The 22167-nt window shown below is 36.2% G+C and overlaps 1 protein-coding gene across 3 annotated transcripts; it reads right to left on the bottom strand.

The window, feature by feature from the left end:
* Positions 1-2581: 2581 nt before the first annotated feature.
* On the bottom strand, positions 2582-16524 carry LOC149298796 (GATA-binding factor 3-like). Of its 3 annotated transcripts, none has more exons than XM_089487192.1 (5): positions 16287-16524; positions 14290-14817; positions 7021-7217; positions 5643-5768; positions 2582-2866 (listed from the first exon to the last, which is right to left on the bottom strand). In XM_089487192.1, exons 1-5 carry the CDS (start codon positions 16522-16524, stop codon positions 2582-2584), a joined length of 1374 nt encoding a protein of 457 aa, XP_089343318.1. The 3 variants fall into 3 exon arrangements, with proteins under 3 accessions (XP_089343318.1, XP_089343319.1, XP_089343320.1); XM_089487193.1 differs by having other exon boundaries at positions 7021-7166; XM_089487194.1 differs by having other exon boundaries at positions 7021-7163.
* Positions 16525-22167: the final 5643 nt, after the last annotated feature.

Genomic DNA, 22167 nt, shown 5'->3' with positions numbered 1-22167 from the left:
ATGTCACAGTGACAAGCACCAAACTTCACAAGGAAAGATACTTGAATATTGCTCTAGATATTTCTTACTTTTAACCCTTTCTGTTGTGAGCTTAATCTAATGCTGAAAGACCAGTTTCATGTCTGTTCTTGAAGTACCATTTTGCATATGACATACAGTTTGATGAAACGGTTGCCTTTGTACGTTATTTTTTGTCTCTGTTTCAATTACATTTTTCCTTTTCTATTCTGTATATTTCACATTTTGCTTTCCAATTTGAAAAGCAAAGCACTATATATATATATATATATATATATATATATATATATATATATATATATATATATATAAAATGTAAAAGGGTGAAGCCGTATTAGTCCAGTAGACACAATGTCAAAAAATAGAGTATTGCAGAGTATGCGGTGATACCTTTTTTATTGGACTAACATAATATTAAAAAGACAAGCTTTCGAGAGTTATCCTGCCTTCATCAGGTCCGAAGCAATACTAATCAACATGATAGAGGTTACAACTTTAAAACAAGTGATGGTATAAGAGAAGGGGGGGGTTGAGTGGGGTGTCGTAAATAATAGGTCTGGAGGTGAGAAATGCAGAATCTCTGCATTTCTCACCTCCAGACCTATTATTTACGACACCCCACTCAACCCCCCCACCCTTATATATATATATATATATATATATACACACACATTTCACGTGCCAATGTTTCATGCTGACTTCTAGCCTCTTTCCCATCAGAATTTCAAAAGCCTCCTTGAAGACCACTCAGTTCAAGGACACTGTAACGTTCTTACAAGCAGGGACTAAATCACCTTTTTCGTGTATTGTATTACTATATAAACCAGTGCCAGCCTTTACTTTTCTTCTTTAAAGTACATTTATGTATTTATTTCCATACCAATGTGGGGTTGTCTTGCTCTGTATGCATTGTTCTTTGCTGGCAATTTCTTCTGTATCATAATATAATCCCTGAAGTTTCCAATGCACAGGCCTTGAAGGGGCCATTTACATCCCAGGAGCCCCTAAACACAAAGACTAGCATTCACTCCATATGCATAAAAATAAGGCACAAATACTTGTGATATGTATAAAAAATGGGCAAAATATTGGTGGGGATGGAGCTACAGGTGAGTTCTTCCTTTTTGTGCTGGCTGCTGTTCCTTACATGTCTAGTCTTGCTTATGGAGAATCCAGCTGTGCTTCTTGTAAAACCTTTTAAGTTCATCCACATTGCCCTCAAATCAACATGTCAAGATTTTTAGGTTTACCCTAAGGTGTACGAGAGAAATACTGTTTATTTTTTAACGAGAAACTTTAAAGTAAGATGCATGAAAATGGCCATTCTAGATTTTTGTTTGCTTGTTTTTTCAAGACCATTCCTATTATCAGGGAGATGCATAAATATGTTAAGCCAAATATACAAATGATCCTACATATACTTTCTACAGACCCTGCATGAATCATCTGCAGTTTAATTATAAAAAAATTACAAAGATTATTCTTCGGTAGCAAAGGTACTGTTTAGCGCACAATCCAGTGATCTCCTTACATCTGCACATAAAAAGTAAATGTTTGTATTCTTTGTATAAAAAAATAATGTAGCATAAACCTGTAGTAACCTTTAAAACATTTTTAACATTGGTGCATTTATAATTAGCTTCTAATGATGACAAACTAAATACCTTAGTAATTGGAGAAGAAAGCTAGGTAAATCAGTGTCATCTGTGAAATCAGTGTGCATTATATTAAATAAATAATAACAGCCTTTTTCAACAGAATGTAATCTATTTTATTTTTTTAAAGGAAGAAAATAATAATATGAAAACAATAAAAGCAGTTCTTTACACTAGCAGTAAATAAATTTGTACAACCATTCAGTCTGTATAGTATGATGAAATAAATCTACAACGTTTTTTTTTATTATTTTTGTGCATTTTAATTATACATACAAACAACAATTACAGGAACTTGTTCACAATGCGTTTCTGCCTGAAGAATGACTATCTGGGAATCCTTATTGGCAATATCCGTAAGTTAATGCTGATTGCCTGGGACTGATAGTACTTCCTTAGGAGAGGCCAGAAGCCCGAATGTATGAACTGTCAACAACTTTATGCATCAAACAACTTCCGAAAGTCTAGGGAAACAGTGCTGGCAGTTAGTTCACTTACACGTCCAAAACTCTGGGCAGTATTTGACTATTAGGTTTTCTTGCCACATTCTTAATATCTTCTTGCAGTCCTTCATGCTCTTCAAACATTTGCCAAGAGGCAATAAAAGTCTCTGTATGTACATCTTATGATATAGTAAAAGTTTTTAGCAATGTTCAGTCACTTTTTATTTTATTCACAGCACTGGAAACCCCTTTTAGTAGGGCATATAAATTTCAATGGCTTATTCACAAATGGGATCCAGATTCAGTGGTTTGGAATACATAGATACCACAGTGAGTTCCTTTAAAATGGCAAACACCGAATTGTGTAAGATTTTAAATAACATATTTGCATTGTTTAAGGGCCCGTCAGTCTGCAAAAACAAAAATGCAAGAAGAGATCAAGTCTTCAGTGGAGACCGACAAAGTCTAGCCCATGGCAGTGACCATATTGGATGGATGATGAGGTCCAAAGGACAGGCTGGACGGAGGGTGCATTGGTGTTGGTGTGGTCAGCATGTGGCTGGAGTGGCTGAATGGTGAAATGTGGCTGAGTGAAGACATGTGTCTGGATAGGGCAGCAGGACTGAAGGAGCTACTTTTGGGGTAATCATCCAGAGTGTCCTGGATCTTTTTGCTCTTTTTTGACTTGCTGGACATTTTTCGATTTCTGGTCTGAATTCCTTCCTTCTTCATAGTCAAAGGTCTGTTAATCTAAACAGAAAATAATTATTTGGTTTTGTTACTCATTCTTTAGATTGAAACACTTTTGAATCAATAGCAGACAGGTACAAAGAAAACAAGTTCACAAAGGTCAATACAAAATCATCCACATTACATATATATATGCCCTGCCATGTTTCTACCACAACCTATTTCTTTCCTTTGAGCAGTCACTAATACTTTTATTACTCTTAGAATGGTGACTCCTGAACAGCACACACAGCATTTTACAGTTTAGTGAACTGGAATTAACACAAAGAGGCCACACAATTCAGGGCCGAGTCTGCTTTACCGACAGCTGTCAGTTTCAGCCAGAAATCACTTCACGTAAAAAAAAAATGTCAACATGCACATGCTGCCCTCTGAAGCAACAAGCTGATTGAATTAAGTGGGTGCCACTCACATAACAATTAACACATTCATGTCAAACTGTTCTTTTTTTTTTTTGTATCCGTTTCTTTTAATAAAGGGCGACCGAGGCTTGGAGAAGTTTTTCCAATAAAACACCAGTATGCAGCTTTAATAGCCTACTGAGTGAATTGTGCGTAATCCTTGTAGAGGGCAGCGTGTCGTACGTCCCTATTATATAAGTAATTAGCTAGGCATGTTGCCAAAGATGATCAGTGCAAAGACTCAATTTGACACCTGGTGGGCTTTGGCCTCGCCTGGGTTTCTGAATACTGGAACTAAGTTTAAGGAATGGCATATAATTAATCATTTTAGTCTTTTTTTGGTCAGGGACTACGGTATAGTAAAACCGTTCAAAACAAATTAGTGTTAAAACTTGTTAACACTACATTATCACTTTGAGCAGTTTTCTTTTGCCTAAAATGAACTGGAGTAATATTTAATTAAATAGAAAATATGAACAAAAAGAAACTATGATGTATAATACAAGAAATGTAGTCCCACACATTTTTCCATTATGTAAAAGCACAGACTGCTCTAACAAATATTCACAAGATGTTTGGTTCCAATGCACAAAATATTGTCTTCGTTGTGGGACTTTAGTGAAACACAACAAGAGGACCAAGAATGTAAAAAAGAAAAAAAAAAAAAAAAAAAGAAATGTTGAGTAGAATTTTACAGACTTTTATAGAGTTAATGGTTAGGAATTTGTTTCCCGCCTTTTTAGAGTAACAATAACTATTTAAAAGAAATGGGTAGTTTTCTTTAAATAAAAAAACTTCTTTGTGTTTGTAACAATAATAAATAAAAGACAGAAAGAAGATTTTGTTTTTTAAAGCTCCCTTAAAGATACATTGCCAGGGTTTGCCGTTTGTTTCTTTTTTAAATAAAAAAAAATCTTTACTTCGAGAGATTAAAAATCATATATATTTTTAGTGCGCCACAAAAAATAATAAAACTTCTGCTTGTTACCTATATTATAAAGTCCTCTAACTGAAAAAAACATTTAATGGCAGAACATTAGATATCTTTCTTTTGCAAATGTAAAAAAATAATCACCTATGTTATGTAACAAAGTCTACAGTACATATCAAAAGAGCGTACTTAATTAAATGAAAATAAAGCAAGCTTAATCTTGCAGACGGATCGTTGTGATTCACACCTGAAGAGAATACCTAGAAGGTGTGAATGTGTAAATATGTTTTTTTATTATTTTTTTTTGGCATCATTACTACATAATTTAGAAGATCAGTATAAATTGTAGGTTCATTTTAGTATTGCATTGCTACATTCAATGTCGGTAGTAACATTAGCTATTACTTTATCTATAATGTCTGTTCAAGGTCTTATTAGTGTTTAAAAGGAAACTGTTGGTCTAAAATAAATCCATTAAAAGAAAGAGCACAAAAATAATTGTTAATTTTATTTCTAAAAAGATATGTTGTTTTAAAGTGTGTCTCATAAAACATTGTATTAATTTTATACTAAGGACATAACAATTAGAAGCCCCTGACCTCAACTTTAAAACAACCAGCTTGTCTTGTATGTTTTAAATGTTGTAGTATGTTCTGTAACTGGTTTTGAAATGGGGCCAAGATTTATGGTAAGAAAGACGACTACTGACTATTTTGTATGTTAACTCTTGTTTCGTGTTATACAGTGACCTTGTAGTTTTTATAATAAACTCATTTAGTCTCATATTTTATCCTCTACATTCTAGAAGGCTGAGCAGCATAACACCAATGGCATGGGAACTCCCAACATTAACACTTTGGGGTTTTAACTAGCAATAATTTAATCAATGTGTATTTATCATTGCTTATTTATTACTTTACGTATATATATATATATATATATATATATATATATATATATATATATATATATAGAGAGAGAGAGAGAGTTTATGGTGGCAAACATGTATTGTCCGAATGTATATGTAACATATTTTTTAACAGTTATCATTTGGAGACATTGATAACATGGCGAATGGCAAACTTCAAGGTTCGGTAGCATAAACTAAGTTCACTGAGTATAACATACTTCCCCTAGTTATGAAACAAGCAGAAGCTCCAACTAGAATTTATGTGGCCCTCACAAGCACCAGCCCTGCCATGTTTCTACCACAACCTCTTTCTTTCCTTTGAGCACTAACTGCAAGGTCGATCCTAAAGCAATGCTTTACCTGGAAATTTGCAGGCTAAGGCCAAAATACAATAAGACAAACAAATCTATACTAATCACATAATGATTGAAGGTGCCAATTAAGGTGCTAATATCAATTTCCTGCTACAAACATCATTCAACAACCAAAAGCATACTTTTAAGAACACAGAAATGTTCCCTGCAATATACTTACATTGTGCAGTTTGTAGTACAGGCCACATGCATTACATACTGGGTCTCCATTAGCATTCCTCCTCCACAATGTAGTGGTAGTGGTTTGACAGTTTGCACAAGATGTACCTGCCCTTCTAGCTGCAGACTGAAAGAGAAGAAAAAAAGGCATAAATAATTAAGGATAATAACACATACATGTGATACAAAAAGTATTGCAAATATAATGAAACCAGATGGAGATAATGGACTGACTACCTTTCCCATCATCTTCCCAAGTGCTGCATGAACAGCAGAATCAGGTCATCCGAGTCCTAAAAACTGTATGTTTCCCACTGGCTGGAGATAGCCTAGGTTGTAGAGGAGCTTTAGACCAACAACAGCCATTGAGAAACATTGCTTCTACCACATTTAATATACATCTTGTGATTGTAACACTGGTGCAGTGTTTGCTTCCATTGCACTGGCTTTGGATTTGTAATCATGCAGACCATACTTTGAAGGTGATGACATATAGCTGTATGAGCTTTCTACAGTTCATTTTCTGATTGCTTTTGCCCTTCTCTACAGCTTACTTAATGGTTCAGTTTAGGGAAATTAGTGCTGCTTGGGAGTTATCTACAGAGTTCAGATTTCCGGCAGATTTTTCCTGGGAAGTCTGTTTTACTTACGAGGAGGGAGAAGAGATGGGGGTTTAACTTCCCACCATCAAAGCTGTGAGTATTCCCTTCTCCGAGAGGGAGCTTCCTTTTTAAATACCTAGGCCATATAAAACTGGAGTCATATTGGATCGCTATCTTTTTTAAAGTCATTAAATGCTTGCCGTATTATTTTGTTGTATTTGTATCATTTCATTAAAAAACAAATTGCAGATGTGTTTTATTTCTAACCAACAACATGAATGATAAACCATAAAATGTATTTAGAAGAAATATATAGTTTTGTTTTGTTTTTTAAAGGGGGGTATTCAGGAAGCACAGAAGAAGCAACATACATTAATTTCATCCTATAAACTAAATCTGTACTATTAATGATGTTATCCTGAGCTTATTAATTAATTAATTGGAAAGTGTTGTTCCATTGGCAGGGTAGTTTGCTAGGCCATTATCAATAACATAGGTCCTTTTGGGGTAAAGTATTATGCAAAGGTTAGACAGGCCTTATGGATGTGTAGATATCACCACGTGAGTGTTTGTGATCTAGAACACAGACAGGTGGTAAGGATATTAATAATATGGGCCCCAAAGAGTCTAATCCTTCTTACTTGATAACACTTCTTCCGATCACTATAACAAGCCTTTTGGTGGGGATGCCAATTTCCTGCTGAAAGCTTCCCTTCCTGAGCTGGGGAAATTAGAGAAAGAAGAGAATTGGTGTTTGTATGGTAGAATTGAACTTACCAGCCTTCTTTTGGGTTTAATGAGAGGTCGGTTCTGGCCGTTCATTTTGTGATAAAGTCCACATGCATTACATAGATAGTGTCCGGTGCCATCTCTCCGCCACAGGGGTGTTGACGTAGCCCCACAATTTACACACTCCCTGCCTTCTGAAAACAAGATTACACATGGTTGATTTGTGGAAAAGTTTATTGTATCACCTTTAACCCCAACAGGTACATAATAAAAAAAAAAAAGGACATGACATTTATATGTCTTTCCCACCATCACCACTTTCTAACAGGACTAAGCAGAAGCTATTTTAAACAGGGTAACATATTCCATGATTACATCTCGGCAAGGTCAAATTTTTTGTTAATATGCCCCCCACTAAAATAATTAAATTAATAAAGGACGTATTGCATTATTTGAAACCAGAATAACACAATGGCGTATATACAGTTGGCATTCAATTGGTTAACAGATGGCATTATCCACCTGAATCATCTCATTGTTTTTGCTCCATATGCAACAAACATATGAAGACAGTACAGTTTATTTCCTAGCAACTGGATTCAAATATGACTGGATCATTAATCTTTATTAACTAGGCATGTTTTTTTAAAGTTTGCATAGAGTTTAAATGCTTTAGTGAGTTGTAAGAAGTAGTGAGTAGACCGTTACTATCTATCCCTCCCAATGAAATAACACAGAGGTATAGGATGGAAATGTCAGACACTAAACAATTTGGCGGTGTGTATATCATTTCTGAGATATTTTGTATATACAGCATGAAATTAGTAAGGACTGCGTACCTTCGACATGCATCATGTATGCGTGATTTTTGGGACCAACTGTGGTCTATGGTTACTGGAAACTTGCCTTTGATTCAAATTTGTGATATTAGTTAATAATTATTTTTTTTTATTGCAGTCCTTGTATTAGAAGGTAGGTACATTTTACAAATGATGGGGGTTGATATAAGTGTAAAAATCACACAGAACATTCTAGAAAATCTGATGGCGGAAAAGAAGCCATTGGTTCATCTAGTCTGCCCATTTTTCCTTGCTATAAAAACATTACTTGGTCCTTGCTTTGGACTATCCCATGTATATTTAAATTCTCTCACTGTATTAATGCTTACCACTACTGGAAATCTGGCGCCCATATCTGCCGCCCTCTTAGTGATGTAAAACTTAACTTACATGACATCTAAACCTCTGACCTCTAGTCTTGACATTTCTGCTCCTTTGAAATATACTTCCCTCTTGTACATTGTTTGAATCAAAGTGCATTTAAATGTTTATGTCATATCTCCTTCTGTCTCTTCTCTCCTCCAAGCTATGCATGTTGAAATTCTTTAGTCTTTCCTGATCATTTTTATCCTGTAAACTATTGACCATTTAGTAGCCTTGGAACTCTGTCCAGAATTTCTCTATCATCCTAAATATAGGGTCTCTATGGTCTCTAGGGTTGCTATAGTGTTTGCACAACTATTACTACTCTGCACAAGAATTAGTCATCACACACAACTCTTTTCATGTGTATACACACAGAAAATGTACTCTTTATTTTGAACTTCTGTTTTGTGGTTAGATGGAATTGTATTGTCTCTTTATTACACTTTAATTCTGTTAGGAACTTAATTCATTTTGGGCATAATTCATTATGAGATTCTGTTACGTCTATTGAATAGGTGTTACAAAGCACTGCATGCACCAACGAAAGTGTTTACGTAAATGTATAAATAAGTTAAGTAATTAAATACATAAAGGCACTGAATGTTTTAACGCAGGATGCCTTCAACATACTAAAAGCTGGAAATGTAAAATATTTATTATTAATATAATAATATAAATTATTCTGAACATAATATTTAGGCACCTTTTTTCCCCACCAGGTTTTAGTTTATTTTATAGCTCATTTAGTATGAAGGGTTCTGTGTGATGATCCATATTATAAATAAAAAATTGCTAGACAACAAAAAAGTAGTACTCAGTTTTGGAAACCAAAGGGTAATTTTGCTTTTCCCTACAAAAATCCAGCACTGGATTTTTTAAGCAGATATTTGTATACTAATATTACTTCAGCAAGTTGCGTATAAAACTGTTAATCAAATTTGAAATTATTTATTATAATTTTTTTTTTATTATTTTCAAAAAAAAGCTAGTGCTGGTAAAAAAAAAAATTGTTGGTGCATTCTCATTAAATATTTTGCAAACTAGGAATAATGAGTTGAGACACAAACATTTTGTGAGTTAATACGTTACTTCAACTGCTCAGACAAACTAAACAGTGGGTATTAGATGCGCCTTAAATTATATTCTCACAACATTATTAATTATTAATAGTCGACAGTGAAGTGAGCGATTAGGCTCCCCAAAAAATATTTCTTCCATTTTAAAAAGTCCAGTAATTATATGAGATGGGAAATATTCACAATTATTGATTAATAACATTATTCCACTGAAATTTCTTTAAAAAAAAGTTTAAGATGATCCTCTAATGCTTAACCATTTCCATGTCATTGCATGGGATCATATTAACTGGTAATTAAAAGGTGAAATCACATTGTATGGTAATATTAGAGGCATTTTAAAAGAATTTCAGTATTGGTTAACTGTATATTAGAAATATACTCTATGCCATCTGACTTTATAGGGTCTGACATTAAATAAAGGTATTAAATATTTCAAAATTAGGTGAAAACCCAAAATATCTGTTACACAACTGCATATTTATAATAAATCTAATGTATACATTCTATGCTTCTAATTTCCATAATCTTAGTTTTAAATCCAAAATGTGTTAATTAAACTTGCATTCTGTCTCATGGCACCTTATTATATTTATCGCCTTTACACTGATATCTGTATAAATATATGTTTTTGGGGTTTTTGTTTTTTTTATAAGACTTTTTCCTATGGAACTGCCATTCTTGTATCCCCTATGACAGTCAAATGCTATGTCACTGCCTTCCTCACTGGGGTTTGATTATATTATGTGTTATTTCAGAAGTGAAAGTATATTATTGCTGACTATACCTTCCTGTGGTAAGTAGCAACGCACTTTAAACAGGAAAACCTTTTAACATTTTGTGTGCTTCAGACAGTAATAACAATTATTCCAAAACACACAGGGCAGATTAGTAAAATGTTAGTTTACCCCCAATTAACTGATGAAGCAGATCATTTAAGTGTAATTTACCCAATCATACCCTAAATTAAAACCATTGATTTAAGAAAGTAACAATTCAACATCCCAATTTTCCTTAACACCTTTAAAAACTCGTAAACAATTACTTTTGAAAATCTTTTTGGCACGATAACAATAATATCTTTAATTTTGTTGACATTTCTGGCCTCTCGAAACCTTTTAGCTTGGAGATTTCTAAACAATTAAACATTGTCTAGATTGCTGATAACCTTTTGGCTAATTAACATGTAATAATGTCCAGGAAAATCGCCAGTCTGATTTTTTTCTTTTTTAATAATAATTTCAAAATGCCAGACAGAAATGCATTGAATAGGTCTGAGATTTTTCTAACACAATTAGCTTGTGTTCTTTGGTGCTAACAATGCTCCCTCAAGGAGGTAAAAAAGTAAGTTTCTAATACAAATATGAGAAGACAATATATGTCATTTTACATTAAAATAAGTTGGCAATAGTATGGTAAAGAAACATTTCATAAAATGTTTACAATATTTCCCAGTAACATGTTAAACTCACATCTAAGTTTTAGCTGATTTTATGTTATTTGTGATTTTTTTTTTTAATAAACTGTGCAAAATATTAAATTGTGTTTATCACATCGGCTCTTAAAACCTTTATCCTGTGGACCTTAACAATATAAATGCAACAGGATATTTTTTCGTGGACTAGGAGGCAAATTCTCCAATGGTTTTCTTTTAGATACATTTATTTTGAATATCCCATATATTTTCAAGAGAGTATATGTATCCGCTATATTGCACTATATAACATGTATAAATATATATATATATATATATGTACATTTATATGTATATAGCCACCTATACATGTATACATGTATTTACAAAGCAGTTGTATAGATATAGATTTTTATCATATATGTTGGTATCTGTTACAATATGGGGAAGCTTTCCTGCTATACAGAAAGTAGCTGGCTTGTTTATATGAGCAAGCTAAATGTGAATTTACCAGCTGGCTTTGAAGAGGCTGCTTTGAAAGGCTTAGACAACTTTGAGTCCCTGTTAACTTTAAAGGTAACATTACAGCCTCTTTTGTTTGTCATTTTAAACACAGGCATTCCTGCTCAGTAATGTGTGACAAAATATTGATTTCTATCACCATAGTTATTGCACCTTTTCTTTGCAAAGAAACTCCTCTGAATGGGTTGCCATTCAACGGGGGATTTGAACAACGCTGTGTAAACTGTGGCCTCTGTTACTTTACAGAAGACAAGCAGGATAATAGTTCCTATTAGCTAGAGCAGTTATTGTCAGGATTTTCAGATTGGATATGTGTCATGGGAGTTGCATTCCAGTTGCAAAAGAGGAGAGGCCTAGCTACCTTGTTCTGGATTCTATACATATCTCACTTTCACTAAATTACATTTTTAATTAACCTGTCAGTGAGTTGGACATACATAGGTCCCTAGGCAAGGTCTCAATCACTTTACATATGGAGAATACAAGACATTAAGGTTCTTCCCCCCGGGGGGCTGGGGGCTGTGGACTGGATAACACACACTCACACACACACATAGAACCTGCTTAAGTGATGCAGATGGGCCGCAGATGACTACCAACAAACATTAATAATAATAATAATAATAATAATACATAAACATATATATAGTTAAATGTGCATAGCTATATATATATATATATATATATATATATATATATATATATATATATATACATGAGTGTTTGCATTTTGTGCCCTGTATTAGTCCCAATTGTTACCTTGATGGTCTGGCATATTAAGGCAGCTAGGAATTGAGAAGCAGGTTCTCCTCATTTTCCCCATTACACAATCCGCTTATTGTGACTGTCCTTGCATGACATAGTGTACGTCTTCCAATCATTTTTATTTTCAATTGCTGTAAACACTATTGAGGAGAGGTGTGCAGTTAAACCACCCCTTTTTCTTAATAACTTCTAGCAAGGAATGTATTATTACCATTCTTAACCCTACTAATGTCCCTGTGGTGCTTGGTTCAGTCACACACTGAGCAGGCCTCATCCTGCAGTTTAACAGCTGACAGTTTTCTCAGTGCTGTGCTGATCTAGAAGGCCTTTTGAAAAAAAAATAAAAAACCAAATATATAGCTTTTGTATAGTGCAGTTTACCACAACCACAGAGTAACTGCTGTTCCATTGAACCCTAGTTTGTCACTATTCTTACGGCTGTGACAATACAATGTATCTTGTGCATGCATTAACCCTTTCCGGCTACTCTTCAATGAACAGCTGAACATCTCCCTATTTATTGATCTCCTTTATCTGAAACTTTATAGAGCTCCAGCTCCTGCAAGATTCTTTCTCTTTTGGATCAAGACTGTAAATGAATCGAGTTAAGTTTTAGACTGCAGATGAGACTGTTGATCACTTTGCAATCACTCTAATGTTTACCGGAGCTTGGGGTTTTGGAAACCACAGTTCATTAGAAGCACGAAAAACAACAACAAAAAAATCAGCTGCATTCTTTCAGTGACCTATTTTGCTCAGATACCATGTTACCCAGCAGCCGATTTACTAAGGATCTGGACCTTCATCGGCATCCTCACCGCTTAAATGGTTTTATTAAATCACCTGAGCTTTGTGTGTTTACATCAAACTGGGATCTTCACTACAGAATACATTTATTATAAAACCTCTACACCCATTTGTTTATAAATATCGATAATAAATAATAAACTTCTAGATGTGCTTATTACACAATTCAGTGAGACCGATTCGTTTTCCAAATGAAATCCCTAACCATAAACCTTTTCTTAAATAGCTATAAAGCAATGAAATAGTTACTTTTTTATTAATATTTTAATATGTGCCAACATGTGCAGTAGCACAGATAATAATAATATTAATAATAATAATTCTACAAACGAAATCTAGCAATTATTAGAATACATTCCCTGCTTGTAAAAATCACCCAGTCTTGTGACTGATATGGGCTAATGGGGTATATAAATGATTTTTTAAAATATTTGTGACCTGGAGCATGTTTGGGTAGTAGTGCCCCAAGTGCCCTTCCCCCGTGCCCGGTGCATGGAGATATTGCCTACTCTGGTCAGCCTGACCACATCCGGACTCTATTAAACTCCTTGGCGCTGGGTAAACAATGAAACTGTCGCGTGCAGCAGTCTGAAAATAATTGGATTAACTCAAATATATCAACTAAATAGAGACAGTCCTAGTTCAGACAGGCAAAGTAAATGTTACCCTGGAAAACCCCTCCAAAACACATCTCATCCCATGCCAGGCTCTGACATTATTAGTTTTATTCTCTCTCTCTCCCTATGATGTCATTTTAAACAGAACTAAAAACAAGAAAAGCTCCATGATTTCATACATTCATACATTTGGTATGTAGCTTCTCTAACCATTTCATGTTATATATATATATCCCATTTTAGGAACTAAAGTGATTCATTCAAGTCTAGATTTATTTTGGAAGCTGTGATATCAGGCAAGCTTAATTTCTAAACAGCACTGAATGGATTCTCTTATATATATAATCATGTCATTTAGTTTTACTGAGCCCATATAAATTTGCTATTATTTGTATGGTTCACATGAGGGGCTATATTACATTATAAAAATTACAATTAAAAAAAATAGATTATATTGCTGGCTAACCTGAGATTTGGCTTTTCAATGCAAAGCATCTAGATCCTACAAATCTTAAGAATGCCATGTAGGTCTAACACAGTGGTCTGTTTCACCCCCCCCCCCCCAATCCCCCCAATTTGTCATCTTCAATAATCCTTGTATACTAATATGGATTTATTAAATTGGACAGCCATAAGCATTCAATCTGGCTAGGGACTTGGCTTTCAAATTATATCAGTATGAGCCTGATTTTATATAAATTTTATATCATTTTGCACAAGTTGGCCTCCACATTTCCAGGGAACAGTAGCCAGGTTCTCAAACCTCTAATATATTTTGTTTATGAAAGTTAAGCTTAAAAAGTGACAATAAACCCAACTAAGAAAAGAGACCTCATTGAAGGCACCACAGATGAAGAGGTTAACGCACAAGAAAAATAAATGATGAGGATACAACTGTGGAAGAGTCCTACCTGTGCTTGAACGTGTTTTGGGCCTTGACTTGCAGGCAAAACTCGTTGGAGAGCCTCCCAAAAGGCTGCTTGGAGGGAAGAGCCCGGGACTGTATTCTTGGACATAGGATGGGTAGCTGGAAATAGAATGGTGGGCAGAAGAAGGTGCTCCTCCAAGTGAAGCCATGCTACTCCTGGCGTGAGAGGATTCCAGTTTCATGGACTCTGCCAGAGATACTTGGTATTTAACGCATTCCTTCTCCTCCTGCCGACTCGAAGCACTGGATCCAGAGGTGGAGATAGAAGGGTCCGGGGAGACATCTTTTGGGGGAGTAGGGGGGAAGGTGAAGAGATGTGGGCTGGAATGTCCGGCGGCCAGGGATGAGGAAGAAGCCGGGGGATAGACCGAAAGAGGTCCAGGGGAGCTGTGATGGATGGAAGTCTTAGAAAAGGGGGGCAGATTCCATGGTGAAGCGGAATGGGGTCCTCCAAGAGCCTTACTGCCATCCAGCCAACTGTGCAGGAGAGGAGGGCGGCACACCTGGCTCCCTAAATAAACACAGTCACAAAAGGAGATTATAGGGGAGCCAATATAGATATATATATACATTTAACCTTAGCCTGAAATATCTGCATCTCAAATTCACATCATTCCTAACCATCTATATATTATTGTATCTGCTTGTTAACGAAAATCGGTTAATTCGCTTTGATTCTATGTACGCCCTGAGCCCTAATTTAGAGTTATATACGCGTGAAATTATCCTTCACTTTGCGCATTCGATTGCGCTAAATTATTAAGTATGGAGATGTAATTAAACTGTGCCGTTACTTAACCTCCTGTCTGAAACTAAATAGCCCAAAGTTGCCGGGTTTAATTTAACGGGATATAGAAAAATCATGAATATTTCAGGTCTGCAGTTAACCCCCCCCCCCCCGAAATGGTTACATATTGCAACCATATAAATTGTCTCCAAATTAGTAATATCTCGTCCTATCGTTTTCAGGGCGTTATAGACTTTTTAAGCTAATGTTTTATATATCAAACATAAATGTTCGATTAAATTATATATATATATATAATTTTAAATCTATTAATATGTATAGATGGATATTAATTGACTATATAATAAATCAATATATATAGAGAGAGCGAGAGAGAGAGAGATGGATTTTACTTGACTATATTATAAATCAATTAATATCTATAGATTGATAATAATTGACTATATATTTATATATATATATATATATATATATATATAATGTATAATAGTCACTACATAGTTTCTAATGAAATGGAGAGATCCTCTGTGTGCAACAGGTAAGAACCCAAGAAAGGAAGAGGAGGAGATAAGATATCTAGACAAACAAAACTAGCGCAGGAAAAAATCCCAAATGTGTGAAAATACTAGACATACTCTATGTTTTTGTTCCAAGTGTACTCAGCAGGTTTGTGAACCAGATTTATATTATGAGCAACAGGTCATTGGATTCAAAGAGAAAACTGCATACTGATAGCAGCGGTCACTGTGACACTTGGATATACTCAGGGTGCCTAGACTAATATTTGTAAAGTGTATGGGTCAAATAAATGCACTGCGGAAGTCTCAAAACAATGCGCTGTATAGCAATGCTTCGCTTTTCGCCTGAATTACCCTGATGATGGATGGATGGATGGATAGATAGATAGATAGATAGATAGATAGATAGATAGATAGATAGATCTGATATAATTAAATAAAATAAATAAAACAAATTAAAATTAAAAATAAAATAAAACAGGATTGTTTTTTGGAATTTTGGATGAAATATAGAATTATGTAAATAGTTTAAAATCACCGGCGTGGCTATGTGTAAACTTAATAAATAAGGTGCGTGTATGTATATATATATATATATATATATCATGTGGTCTGCTTTAGCTGAGAATACAGGTATGCTATTCCTATCGCAGAATGTGTGTTCGGAGGGCAATGATCTGTAGTGTCAGGCGGTAACCCCCCAGGTGCACTTACCGTGGTGGGCTGATGGGTATCTCTGCACCGCTCGGACTGAGTTGCCGTAGTATGCCGGGACGTGGTTTCCTTGGCTGTCGATGTTGAAGAGCACATCCACTTCTTCGGCCAGAGGGTACTGAGAGGGGTCCATGTAGGTGTGTCCCAGCGCGTGGTGATGGGAGTCGGGGTGCTGTCCATTTAATACGGCTGGGTGATGGTGACTGACCCACCGAGGCTGGTCTGCAGTGACCTCCATCATAAAGTCCCAAATCTAGACGCTGCAGTTAGCGAAGTTCTTAATGCGCTCCAAATCCACGCAAATATCAAAGTATTAAGTCCAACGAGGAAAAGGAGAACCAAATCCAATGACGGTTATCACCTATAAGGAAGAGAACAGTGACTTAGGAAGCACCTTTCAAACAGCAATGAAATGCAGTTGGCGAAGTTCTGTTAGAAGGAGACCGGTGTGCGCGCTGATCTGTCCGATGTCACCTTAGCGGTGCCACCTTGTGAACTGAAGGACCTCCTGGAGTGACTGAAGTCTCATACTCAAAAAAGTTCAGCTAAAAAAAAAACCTACAAAAGCTGGAGGGAAGGAGGTGTGCGATCCAAGGAGAGGGAGTTCAGACTGAGCGATCGGATCTTGGCTTTTTCTCCCTCTATGTGTTTTTTTTTTTTTTTTTTTTTTTTTACAGTGAAGGCATTCTTTCTGAAAGTAGCAGGATGGCGCCAGGCGGCTCAATGCTTGCAGACAGCTGTGGCGAGACGCAACTTAAGGAGGGTTCCACTGTCATCAGGACTTGAGGGGAGGGGATTGTCACAGGGAGGGAATAGGACACCCTACCTCAGCCCCTCCCCTCCTCATTGTCTCCCCTCCACCTCAAACAAGAGCTGGGGGTACATTACTATTTACAAAATCATTACAAAATACACAAGCACTCAAACACATGTGTTCCTATATATATATATATACACACACACAAATATAAATATATATATATATATATATATATATATATAAACACACAAACTGCAAACCGTATACATATATATATATATATATATATACAGTTTGCAGTTTGTGTGTTTATATATATATTTATATTTGTGTATTTGTGGATATATATATATACACACTAATATAAATATATATATATATATAGCAAAATTATACAAACTTCAAACTGTATATATATATGTATATATTTTATATATATAAAATATAATATAAAAATTCTATATAATTCTATATGTAGAGATTATTTTGTTTCAATTTTTTATTGAAAACAAAATTGATATGTATATCATATGTATGTATATATATATAATATATATGATATTATATATATGTATATCTATATATATATATATATAGATAGACAAATATATATATATATATATATATATATATATACAGGTATCGCTCTTAATTCGCTATAGCTTAACTTGGTGTGTAACTGTAAAATATTTGGCTTGTCCCCACTTGGTTTTCGACAAGAGCAGGTATGGAAATTTAGAGATAAAAGATAAATCACAATTCGAGAGAGAGATGTTGTAGAAATCGGTTTAGAAAGTAACATTTAACAGAAATGTACGAAATATATCTGTATGGTTTCTTTAAAACCGATAAATTTCCTAAGTAGATGTCTGATAAATCGTAAGCAGATCACTCCATAAATGTGTATCCACGAACTTTTATTGAGAAGATATTACAGGTCCCATCCTACAGGAGTTACTGAGAATCGATGTAATATAATTTCCCTGGCTGATGCATCATTCTCCTTATTAATATCTTACATGCTTTTTCCACGTATTGCGGAGGTACACTACACAGTCGTATTTTTTTTGAAAGGTGGGGGTAAGAACTATTACAGAATAAACCGGTTCTGAGTATTGTGCTGCGGGTTAGCGATTGGCTGGAAAGTACAGGTCGGTAACCCTCCTGTTGCTCAGTGCGTTGAGTTACTGCGCCCCCTAGCGGTGAATTAATGGCACGCTGAAATCGTTCGGGATATATTGTAACCCACCCGGGCAGCAGGCGCTCCTAGCAGGGCACTTAACCCGGGTGCGGTGGAGGGGTGTATACATTAATCCATGCTGACTCCAGCTTAGTCGTGGCTCATATATGTTTATTGTGTAAATGAATACATTCATAAAGTCCATCAATTATAATTCTGGCTATTTGACTGTGTAGCTTGCCCTCTGCCCCATTTAAACTCTTCTGTAGCTTTGACTTCTATCTCCCCCTACAAGTAATTCCCCTCCAAGTTTTGCTCTGTCCATCTCCTCTCTTTTTTTCCTCATCTCCCTCTATCAGAATTCTACCGTCACCTTCTAACTTTTCCCACCATACATTATTTCTAGATCCCTGCCAAAGTCATTCTCATTGTAGATTTAGTTTCCCTCTCTTCTCACTCTTCTTTCTCTCCCATCACACGCACTAGTTTATTTTTCCATCCGATCATGGTTCTGCAGAAAACTATTCATTTCACTTTCCAGATTTCCACCCACAAGTTCCTTCCTACTGACACTGTAATGTATATATCACTATATATTAAATTGATCATATGGCACTCTGGCTTTCTAAATCAGATAAGCATTCATTTAATGAACCCTGGATGCTCGGTTCATGCATAAATAATATCTCACATCCCTCGCAGGGTTTTTTTTTCCTGAGTGCTCCAAACGTAATTCTTAGCAAATGATTTTCAGTGCCCTAACTATATATATAATGACGTATACACTGGATGTAGATCATATATCACTTTTTTGGTTAGGAAGCTGTAATGTTTTGTTTTTTTCTATTGTTTTATACGATGTGGAAGAAGAATTACAGATCATTTCATTGCTTAAATGTGAGCAGAGAAAGATGGAAACAGGTACGATATATAAATAAGATATATTGTTACAATATGAATCATCTCCTTTGGATATCACATATACATAAGGGAACTTGATCCTATATGTATCGAATTCTGTCCGTATATATTTATTGGAAATCTTCTATATACAATGTTTCACAACAATTACAAATACAAGCTCACACGGAGAACAAACACTTGATGGTAAATTACCCCCAGAGAGCTAATAGCAATATCTTTATGTGTATCGTGTCAAAATGCTAAGCAATGAATAGGAAATTACATGGTTAATTACATTAATAAATAGCTGATATGTGATGCCAATGACTGGGTATTTACATCCAATATGTAGATAGATAAATATACATTGATGAATATATGTACATACACATATTCTATATATATGCTATACATTTTATAGTATATGTGCTGATTGTGTCAGCCATGGGATCTAGAAAGAGATGGGATTCTGGAGTTGCAGTGTCCAGTTCCCAGCCTGTCCTCCCCAATTTAGGAATGGGAGGTTGCTCTTTTGATGCTATGCATTGCCCTGCACTGGCCAGTCTGGCCGACGCCAGGAACCGTGACGTCACGCCACAAGTAAACATCCAGAAATGAAGCCAAGGGAACTTTATTATATTAGCACTGGCAGAGAGAAAAGCCCACTAATCCGGGTCATCTATTTTGCACGCTTGCCTTTTCTAAACAGCTGGCTGGCAGGGCAATGATCCTAATAGCCGCTAGATTGCCAGTAACAGCACGGTTGTGAGCACCACTAGCACTGAGTGCTCCCCTCTACTACGAGTGACGCTTGAATGGAATTCGTTTTGCGTCAAAAGCTGCCGTTCCCATAGTTTATCTGTTCAGTCCCGTTTGTGACTTACTGATTGACCTCGCGTGAGTCACTGCAGCTTTAGCTCGCTAATACTCAGATCGCTTTAAAGAGCCCAAAACCATTGAACATGTCACTCTTTAGTCTGCCCAAGGCTGTCTCTTGACTGTTTACGTAAGAGCGTCCGATAACAATACAAGGGGTATTGCTAAATATCATTACAGCGCCGTTTATACAATCCCGACACCCTTTGGGTTGAACATTTTTTTTCACGTTTGTCCTAGAAAAATAAAACCAACCCAAAATTAAAAAACAAAAGCTACCGTAAGATTGGAGCGCGTCCAGAAATTCCCATGAAACAATGAATCCTGGCAGTTTGATTGGTTTATCTAAGAAAGGAAGAAGTTAATAATGGAACTTGGATCGCCGTTAACGAGAACAGAAAACGCTGCAACGAATAAAGGGGTTGACTCTTCAAGTACCAGCCGTTTTGTGATGATAGTGATAGAACGATAGATATCTAGATGATATTGATAAGTGTTGCTGGGTCCAAGAGAGGGTCAGATGATGAAGATGGTGGTGAAGATGTAGAAGGGAGAGCTGTAGGCTGGAATCCGATGAGCACTTACCCGCTGGGCAATGTGACCATTGAACCCACCCCACCCGCTCCTAATTGACACGACTAATAGACGCCTTTGTTTGGGCAATTAGCAAAAACAATAGTAGAGAAAAGGGGCGTTTAATTTGGTTTGAAGTGGAGAGACAGAGCTCCGAGATCCCCGCTGATTGTGTATGTATTCACGCTGAGAGCTAACTGGCCACAAGGCCCAGGGGGTTAACACGGCATGGCAGACAGGAGGGTGAAGCAGAGCTGTGGGGTGACTTGTCACACAGAGATCCTCATGATATCCCACCCAGGGAGCCTGCAGCCCTGGGTGGGGAGAAATGACCGTTTAACCCAGACGTGTCTTTAAATCAAAGAAATAATGTCCAACAACAACCTATTCCTGGGATTTAAATGTGAGGCTATGCAAACTCTGTCTGCAGAGGATTACAACCCTTATCTAGCCCAATCGCAGACTATGGAGCCCTTAGGAGAGCAGCTGGATTTGGGGTTTCTCTTTCCCGGATCATAAATCCAGTAAAATATCAGTCGTACAAATTAAAGAATTCTTGTTATAGGGATATCTGCAGGCAATCGCTGGGCTTTTTGTGTCTCTCCTTATAGTATCTGGTTTTTGAATCATAAACTAAATAACAGAAAACTTAAAAAAAAAACTGTATTCACAATTATTAGATTCCAATTAGACTAATTTTCTAATTTGTGGAAAGGGTCATGATAACCCAGGAATGTGTCCTGTGTGAGGCGATCACTGGGCTGGAGATATGACCCAAAAAAGATCAATTGAGATTAAGATTGAGAGCGCCTTTGTGTACGTGAAAAATGGACATTTATTCGGGTCCTTTTCCAAAAAAAAGAAGATCCAAGCCTGAAACACTCGTGGTTTCTGATAAACTAGTTATCTTTTCTCTATTCAAATTTGCCCTCCTCCCTGGGGCAAACACCAAATTGCTGGAGACAGCCTGTGAATAACCGGCTCACAGTGGGAACGTTTTAGCGATCGGCGAGATAAAGCGCAATTTTATTTGCACGTCCTCATCTCCAGCATTCGAAGGGTTATTTATTTCTCAGGAAATGAAAATGACGTCAGCCTTACGCCATGTGTATTCAAGAAACGAATCCCGATTCCTAGCGATAGCTTTCAAGCCCATATAAGCCTAACAGCATCCGCGAGTAATGAAGAGCAGTAGTTGGATTACAGCGAAGTTACAAAGCAAGGGTCAGAAACATCAAGCAACAGGAAGTCAACAGAACTGCTCACTTGAAACAATGGAGCCCAACAGATCTAGAGTGAATTGTTTGAGTTCGATAGTCTTTTGAAGTAAAGGACTCACGTGGCCAGAGGTTTCTTCTACACCTGGTCTGAATTTCCATGTGTCCCCTTGTTGGGGGCTGTAGATGAAACCCCTTGAATACCACCGAGTTAAAGAGATCGTGGCAGGATTAGGTTACGTTTGATTTAACAGGGTCCTGTGGTAGTACAGGTAAAGCTGTATAAACAGCCCTGGGCTGAGTATCCAAGGGTTATAGAGAGGACACGGCCCGGGGCAGAGCTCAGAATACTTTCCTATGTAAAACAACTTC

The sequence above is a fragment of the Sceloporus occidentalis genome, unplaced genomic scaffold (assembly GCF_023333645.1).
Source record: "Sceloporus occidentalis isolate IW3139 unplaced genomic scaffold, rSceOcc1.0.p SCAF_31, whole genome shotgun sequence".
In the NCBI taxonomy this organism is placed as follows: Eukaryota; Metazoa; Chordata; class Lepidosauria; order Squamata; family Phrynosomatidae; genus Sceloporus; species Sceloporus occidentalis.
This window is presented reverse-complemented; position numbering and strand designations above follow the sequence as displayed.

Excerpts from the sequence above, each read along its gene's own strand:
- LOC149298796 (XM_089487192.1), bottom strand. The coding sequence starts at position 16,524 with ATGGAGGTCACTGCAGACCAGCCTCGGTGGGTCAGTCACCATCACCCA. Across the intron at positions 5,769-7,020 it reads TTAAACCCAAAAGAAGGCTG|TCTGCAGCTAGAAGGGCAGG; the intron begins GTAAGTTCAATT and ends CTTCTCTTTCAG. Across the intron at positions 2,867-5,642 it reads TGTACTACAAACTGCACAAT|ATTAACAGACCTTTGACTAT; the intron begins GTAAGTATATTG and ends TTTTCTGTTTAG.